The 8,082-nt window shown below is 53.0% G+C and overlaps 1 protein-coding gene across 1 annotated transcript; it reads right to left on the bottom strand.

The window, feature by feature from the left end:
• Positions 1-3,929: 3,929 nt before the first annotated feature.
• Rassf10 (Ras association domain family member 10) lies at positions 3,930-6,777 on the bottom strand. The gene has a single exon (XM_004650857.2). It carries the CDS (start codon positions 6,692-6,694, stop codon positions 5,180-5,182), a length of 1,515 nt encoding a protein of 504 aa, XP_004650914.2. The 5' UTR covers positions 6,695-6,777; the 3' UTR covers positions 3,930-5,179.
• Positions 6,778-8,082: the final 1,305 nt, after the last annotated feature.

Genomic DNA, 8,082 nt, shown 5'->3' with positions numbered 1-8,082 from the left:
CGCAGAGAAAATGCCCATGGAAGCAGAGGGAGGAGCTAGCGTGTGGAAAGAACTCGAACAAAGCTGGCTCCCCTACCCACCCGCCATCCTTTCCAGTTAAGAAAACAGATTTGGCAAATGTTTTCACACTTGGGAGATGTCAGATTTTGCATTTCAAGAATTTAAGAATAGGGGGCTGGGCAGATGGCTCAGTGGCTAAACGTGCTTGCTTGCAAAGCCTGCAAGCCCGGGTTCACTGCCCAAGCCACACACGTAAGCCAGGTGTGAAAAGTGCAGCATTCGGAGACCCTGGTGCACCCATACACACACAAAAGGAAGTCATTTAAAAGGAGGGTTTAAGAATAAGCTTAGCTCCGAGGCAGTTTTCCTAGAATAGAAGGTACTTCCTAGACTAATCTAAGTTGTTTAGAGGCTGCTGGTAAGCCACTTGGCAGGCCCATTTATTTTGACAAATTTTGGTAGAGATATGTAGGGAGACGCACAAACTCAAATAGATTTCATGACATCACCTGTTAAGACTGAAGATGAAAAACAGTATTTTGTGTTTTGTTTTGCTTTTTTATAAATCCAGCTCGCCTATTTGTTATCTCCTTAACCCTGGTTCTGAAGAGCTCAGACCCCACCTACTCCTGAATCACTGGCCAATTCTGACAGAGACCACTCCCAGCCCCTCTCTCAGGTCACTGGCCAATTCCAACAGGAGACAAAATTGCTAGTAGGTGATCAGAGAAAGCGCGGGGGGGGGGCTGGGATAAGAAAGAAAATAACATGCCTTCTCACCACCACTGTGTGAAGGCTTTGTTGAGACTGAGTCAAACCCAGTGCCTTGAACATTCACACGAGAGCTCTTCAGCTGAATAGCATTCCCAGTCCTCTAAACACTTCTGGTCAGATGACCTACCTGGTGGGTAGGATATTGTAGGAAAGTGATGGTCATCTTTGACTTCCAGGCCACAATAAATTAAACTTGAATTAAACTTGATGGAACCATATTCTTAGCATACTATCTAATGAAACCCAAGCTGTGGTGAAATAAGCACTTTGGTGCATAGCTTATAGTAACTAGAATAAATTGTTTAACGAGAAATTGAGTAAAAGACATCACACTTCTAAATGTGTCTCCTCTTTAATGTGAGGATTCTCTTTTCAGGAATCCACTTTTGGGGAAGATGGAAGGAGTCTAGGAAGTAGATGCATGTACAAAGGTTATCATGGTGTTATTTTATGATATAACAGGGCTGGAGAGATGGCTTAACAGTTAAGACACTTGCCTGTAAAGCCTAAGGACTGAGGTTCGATTCCCCAATACCCAAGTAAGCCAGATGTCAGAGGTCCTGTTACACTGCATCCTTTCCTTCCTTCCTCCCTTCTTTCCTTCTATCTATCTAATCTGCCTATTTCTCTTTCAAACAAATAAATATTTTCTTTAAAAAAATATGGCAAACAAACTGATCATATGAGCAATTATAGACACTATGGCATATTCACTTGATGAATGGATCCGTTACAAGGTGTCTGCCAAAACCAAGGGGTCAAATCATAAATGTAATCTGATCAAAATTATATTGCACGACACAGAAGCAAACAGTGAAACCTTCCAAATTCAAAACACCTCTGAAGGAAATAGCAACTTTTGGTAGTGACAGGTTTTTGGTGTGTGCGTGTATGTACGTGTATTCATATGTGTGAGCACGTGTGTGTGTGTACATGCACATGTGAGCATATGGAAGCCAGAGGTCAAAGTCTGGCATCTTCCACAATCTCTCATTTTTAATTTGTTTATTTATCACTGACATGGTCTCTCACTGAATGCGAAACTCACCAATATGGCTAGGCTAGCTGGCCAGCAAGTTCTGGGGATCCTCTTATCTTTGTCCACCACAGTGCTGGGATTACAAGTGTGTGCCACCACCCCTGGCATTTTATGGAGGTGCTGCGGTTCTGAACACAGGTCCGCATGCTTGTGCAGCAAGCACTTCACCCACTGAACAGCCTCCCCAGTCCCAACTCTTCTTTCTTTGCATTCATATTCTTTTTGGGACTATCATAAAGACTACAGTATATAGATTTCTGAATGAGCAAAAATAAACATCCCATTTTATATAAAGAAGGAAGCCAAGCTAACAAGGGTATATGGGATATTTGGATTTGGAGGCTGGCCGACAATGGGACAACTAGGGACAAAAGACACAATGGAGAGTCTCAATTCCAAAGAAGGATGGGGCACACTGACTGCTCCCCATGGTTCCCGTGAGACCTGGACAGAGCTGGCGCGCTCTCCAGGGACCCTGGGGTGCGGGCACGCTCACTGCTCTGGTTTCTTCGCTCCCAAAGCTAGAGGACAACGGATATGCATGAGACTCAAACTGCTTTATATTCTACAGAAAGGTACTGCTCAATGCATTTTATTACCTACTCCTTTCTAGGACTTGGAAAAGCCCTTCATAAAAGGAACTATCGTCACCCCTCCCTCGCCCTCCCTTCTCCTCTCACACACAGAGTGCCTTTTAGGGATATAATTGTTTTGGATGTCAGCAAAAACTGGGCAGCAGACGAGGCTGCCCTTTGTTAGAAATCAATGAAGCCTCCCCAGATGAAGAGTTAGCTAGGCAAACGTCTTCTTCAGCTGGTCAGAGAAGGTTCCAGAAACTGGGTACCACAAAACTCTGCAGGCCTTCCTCCCCGAGGCGTGGCCTGTCTGCTGGGCAGGTTTCAAGCATATTTGCTGACGTCAGCAGCCCACCAAAGCTTGAAATAATAACAGTCAGAAGGAGAACAACTCCTTTCTGCCAGGCAGCCGTGTTCTGCCAACTTCTGCGTTCTTTCAGAGTTAATAACCACCGAGAACCACCTTCCCGTGCCATCCTGGGGGTGGGGGTACAGGTGGGGAAACAGTGATAATTTTAAAAAACCCTGGTCAGCCCACTGCCAGCATAAACCATTGAGACAAGCAGCCTTCGTCACTGGGTAACGAGGATGTTGCCCCTGCCGCGGGGTGGAAGCTCTCCTTATGCTTTCTGTATGTGCAGTGGAAGGGCTCTGAGGCCAGAGGGCTTCCCTTGGCCGCTTCCTCAGTTTATTGATATTCAGAACCAAATAAACATATGGCTGTCATCTGGCATCAGATAAAACCTGAAAGACTACAATTATCTTTTTTGGAAATATTAAATTAAGAAAATGACCTTTCAATTCTGATTTCACCGGAAAATCCAAAAGCATGCATGCATGCTGTAATCCCAGGACAGGGGCAGCGTGGGGACTGTCTGTAACAAGGAGACGGCATAAATGTTGGTTAAGGAGGTCGGGAGGACAGGCTCCTCTATCACAGAGGCTCTTGCATGGAAGCAAACGGCTCCTGAGAAGAAAGGCCTCCCAACTTATCTTCACATGTCTTGTGGAAACTAGAGCCAGCCCCTTACCACTTAGGTTGATAGCGGGCAACACCCCCCCCCCCCCGCACACACACAAACACACCCCACTGTTAATACCTCCTCAGGACAGATCAGATCCACATTCCTCAGAAATACAGCTCTCCAGAGGGACTCTGGCCAGCTGACTCCTTCCAAAGGCCCAACCGCTAGCTACCACTGATAAGTTTTAATTAAAATGTGTGGAACAGTTACAGTGAGTGCCCTCCAGCTCTGTCGCCTGCCGTGAGGACCGTGTAGCTCTTGCATCTCCCCTGGCACGTGCGGCAGGGGACGCCAGGCAAGAGTAACTCAAGCCCTCAGCTCACTCTCATCCGCTTTTGCCATGGCTACCTGCTACAGGTAATCAACTTGCTTACCTAAGGTGTAGTATCAGACTCTTTCTTTTCTTTTAAATTTGGGGAACTTTAGCAACACCTGATAGTTTCTATTATCTCCATTTAAACTTGAACAAGTAACTTATCTCCCACCGAAGACACTGAACTCAGACTCGAGTCCGGATAGAAATCACCAAGGTCATGACTGGTTTTAATCACAGAGCTCAAGTTAACAGTTAAACACTATGCAAAGATCTTGGCTTTCAAGTCTTACTTTACACCAAAGTGCTCGTTAAAACAGCAAATGCAGTTGTGCATAAGAAGTTCTTGTAACTTCCCTCTTTATTTTTTCTTAAATGACTGTGACTGAGTCACCGGAGTGGCAGCGTGAATGAAACGCCAACGCAGCTGTCGACAGGAACGCAACTCAAAGAAGAGCAGATTAAATTTTAACCAGGGATTATGTTTGCCAGGAGTTTATATCTCAAAGGGGCTATGGGTTTTTGGCTTTTGTAATAGTAAAAAGGTTATTTGGGCCAGGCATGGTGGTGCACGCATGCCTTTAATCCCAAACCCTCTTTAATCTCAGCACTCAATAGTCAGAGGAGGTAGGAGGAGGATCGCTGTGAGTTCTAGGCCAGCCTGACACTACATAGTGAATTTCAGGTCAGCCTGGGCTACAGTGAGACCCTACCTCAAAAAGAAAAAAATGGTTATTTGGGGGAAAGGACCCCATTTAACACATACTGCATTCAGCTGTGGAGGAAATACAGTTCGACTTCAGTACAGTTTAGCCTTTGAAAGAAAGAAAAGGCAAATGATGCCGCAGATGGGTAATTCCCACATCTGCAGAAATGTAAACAGCCAGGATCCTGGTGCTTATAGGTTTTGTCAGATGTTAGCAAGACTGAGACCAACCCCAGTGCGTCCTCTTTGGCTAGTTTTAACACGTTTGCCGTCACAATTAACATTCAAGGAATTTCCTTTTCATCCCTGCGTTTCTTTTAAGAGCACTTCATGCCACAAACTACAATTCCAGATGCCATCAGTCCTTCCCATATAGAAGGATGGTAAAGTTACCCTAGTATTTTATCTTGTGTTGAAAATGGGCTTGGACCACGTCGACTTCCCTGGGGTAGAGTCTTTTATCAAAATGGGGGGGGGAGTACCCTCATCTCTTTCTCCCACCCCCTTTAAGAGCTTGGAAGGCACCCCAGGTTTTCTCATCCCTGACCCTCCTCCACATCCACCCAGGAGACAGAGGACCACGCTGACATGCAGGCGTCCCCTACTGCTCTACCCAAACCAGACCACAGGGAGCTCTGCTGCGGGGATGCTCACCCCAGCCTCATTTCAAGTCCCAAGCCTGCGGGCCAGCGCATGCTGTACTCAACGGAAGTGGGGGGTTCTGTAGGGGGGCCCTCCCTGCTCCTCCTACACGAGGGATTCACATACTGGGGGTACCGAGTCCGAGTCCTGGCTGTGCATGGAACTCAGCCCAGTGTCCGAGTCCTCGTCGTTGCCAGGGCAGCTCTTGGCCAGTCCACGGGCCTGATCCACCCACACCTCCGCGCAAGTCTGAAGCCGTGGTTCCCTCGAGGGTCCGCCAGAACCGAGAGCCACATCCCGCTCCAAAGTGCGCAAAGTCTGGAGGAGAGCCTGCAGCTCCCGCTCCTTGCTGTCCCACTGCTGCTGGCTGTAATCCAAGTCCGCCTTGACCGTCTCCAGGTCCGTGCTGAGCCGCAGCCCGATGTAGAGGCTGGTGCTGAGCTGCGTCCTGACCCGCTCCTGCTCCAGTGCCAGCTCTCCATCCGGCCCGCCGTCGGGCTCCGGGGGCTCCTCCCGCGCCGCCAGCTCCTCCTGGCGCCGCCGCATCCACCGCTGGTTCAGCTCCTCCTGCATCTCGGCGGACAGGCGCTCCAGCATCTCCTCCTGCTGGGCCCGCTGCTCCTGCAGCCGCTGCAGGTCGTCGCAGCGCCGGGCCAGCTCCTCCAGCGCCGCCGCCTGCGCCTGGCCGTCCAAGGGCGCCGCCGCCTCGGCCTCGGCCGCCGCCGCGTCGGGCTCCTCTCCCGGGGTCGTCCCGTCCGGCTCGAGGCCCGCCCCCACCAAGTAAGTATCCTGCACGTAGTTGACGCCGTGCCGCCGCATGCGGTCCAGATGCACCTTGGCCTCGTAGCGGTCGATCTCGCGGTCCAGTTCGCGGAGCCGCTGCACCTGCTGGCGGATGGTGTGGTCCTGCGACAGCACCAGATGCACCAGCGTCTCCATGCGCTCCAGAGACGCGCTCTCGGGGACCCTCGGCGGCGACGAGCGGGACGAGGCGGTGGACGATGAGGTGGACGAACCGGGCGACGGCGGCGGCTGCTGGTGCCGCCGGTTAAGCTTAGCCAGCTTGCGGAAGGCCTTGCGCACCACGCGCCGCTGCTTCTCCTGGGTCAGGGCCAGGCTGGGCCGCGCCGGGGTGGCCCGGGTCGGGCCGGGCCGCTCGCGGCTGAGCACCACGCGGGCCTCGGCGCTGCGCGGGCCGGCGTTGGGTAAGGACGCGTCGCTGCGCACCAGCACGAAGCGCACGTTCTCCTGCTCGTCCCCCCAGGCTGTCCAGAGGCGCAAGATGCGCGTCTTGTTGGGCAGGATGCGCTCAAAGCCGCGCCACTTCTCCACGATGCAATAGCACTGCGGGGGTCCGCACAGCATGCCCTGCGGCAGCACCTCGTCGTCGTCCTCGTCGTCGTCGTCCTCGCCGTCGTCCTCGTCGTGTGCGTCCGGGGGTTCCGGGTCATCCTCGGTCAGCCCCCGGCGCGGGCCCCGCCGCTGCCTCCGTCGCCGCCGGCAGCCGTCCTCCAACAGCACGCGCACCACGTCCGAGCAGGTGGTGCGGCGGGACAGGCCGGACACCAGCTTCTCCTCCTGGCAGATCCACACCGAGATCTTCTTCTCCGAAGGCTCCATGGCGCCACGGGCACGCCGGTGGGCCGGTCCGGCTGGGGACCGGAGAGGAATCCGTGACCTAGTCTCCCGCGGCCCAGGCCTGTCTGGGTGCCGAAGGCGGGCGGCGGCACCGGTGGCTGCGTTCGGCCCGGACGGTTGGCTCTACCTCACGAGGCGGCGGCGCGTCCGGGCTGGGCTCGGGTTCCCGCGGCTCTGGCACTGCCCACCGTGCCCGAGGCCTCCGGGTTTTGCTCCTCCCCCGCGGTGGCTCCACCCTTTCCCGCCCCCAGCGCCCTGAGCTGCGGCCCCGTAACCCCGCGGGCGCGGCGCCCAGACTCGCCCCTCCCAGCCGCCCTCCGCCGGCTCGTGGGCCCCTCGCTCCCTCCGCCGGCGTCCTGAGCCCTCGTCGCAGCTTCCCGGAGCCGGAGCCGAAGCCGGAGCCAGGAAGGACCCGGGGACCTGGGGCTGCAGGGCCGCGCGCGCGCTCACCAGGTATCTGTCTCCGCGGGGCCCGCCGCGCCTTTCCCCGCACATCTTCCCCGCCTCCTACGCCTTTCCAGAATAGCACCGTCTGCGGAGCGCGCTCTGCACGCAGAGGGAAACTGAGGCACCGAGCAGTCTCCAACAGACACGTGTGACCCACTATCTGACTAGCTCGGAGCTGAAAGCCGTGTCTAAGCGGGAGGTTTCCAGAGAGTTCTATGAGCAGAGGTGGCAAGGTCTAGGCGGGCACCCAGTTCCCCCGCACTTGTTAAGTCTGCGGGCCCCGGCAGCGCCTCGATTTCCCACAGCCTGGCTGGTCGGGAAACTGCTGTTACAGTGGGAGTTTGGGGCTCAGACCTTCAAGCTCTTTTTATAGGTCCTCTTTCCATAAGGGAAACTGAAATCATTGCTGTTCCTACCCGTTTTTTGGTAAGGAGCAACTTGCACAACACCGCACGTCTTAGGCGACAATGCAGAATTAACGAGCTTGTGCTGTAAAATGGTGATTTAAAAAAAAAAGTTTCCTAACAGTGGTGAGGATTACGAGCTGGGATCTGGTAAAACCACAGTAGTTTTATCGGAGGTTTGGAAAGCTGGGAAGGCGTGTTAATTCTCTATCACTATATAATGAGTTACCACAAACTTGATAGCTGAAAACAATACCCACTTGCTTCACTTTTCTGAAAGTCACTGGGCTTGCTACGCGCCTGACTGCTCTGAATGGCCCAGGCCAAAGGCAGGATCCTGGGTGGTGGAGCTTTGAGGGAAAAATTTTATTCCAGATTCATTCCGCTTGTTTCCAGAAACCGACTCCTTTCTGCCCTAGGATCGAAGCCCCCATTTTCTTAGTGACTTTCAGGATGGCCTCTCTCGACTTCTAGAAGCTTCTGGGACATCTGTCCCCATTTTAAAATGGCAGATCGAGT

This window comes from Jaculus jaculus, chromosome 3 (genome assembly GCF_020740685.1).
Source record: "Jaculus jaculus isolate mJacJac1 chromosome 3, mJacJac1.mat.Y.cur, whole genome shotgun sequence".
Taxonomy (NCBI): domain Eukaryota; kingdom Metazoa; phylum Chordata; class Mammalia; order Rodentia; family Dipodidae; genus Jaculus; species Jaculus jaculus.
Note: the sequence above shows the minus strand (reverse complement) of the source record. Positions and strands in the feature narration are given on the sequence as shown.

Coding starts and splice junctions, on each gene's coding strand:
- Rassf10 (XM_004650857.2), bottom strand. CDS start 6,694: ATGGAGCCTTCGGAGAAGAAGATCTCGGTGTGGATCTGCCAGGAGGAG.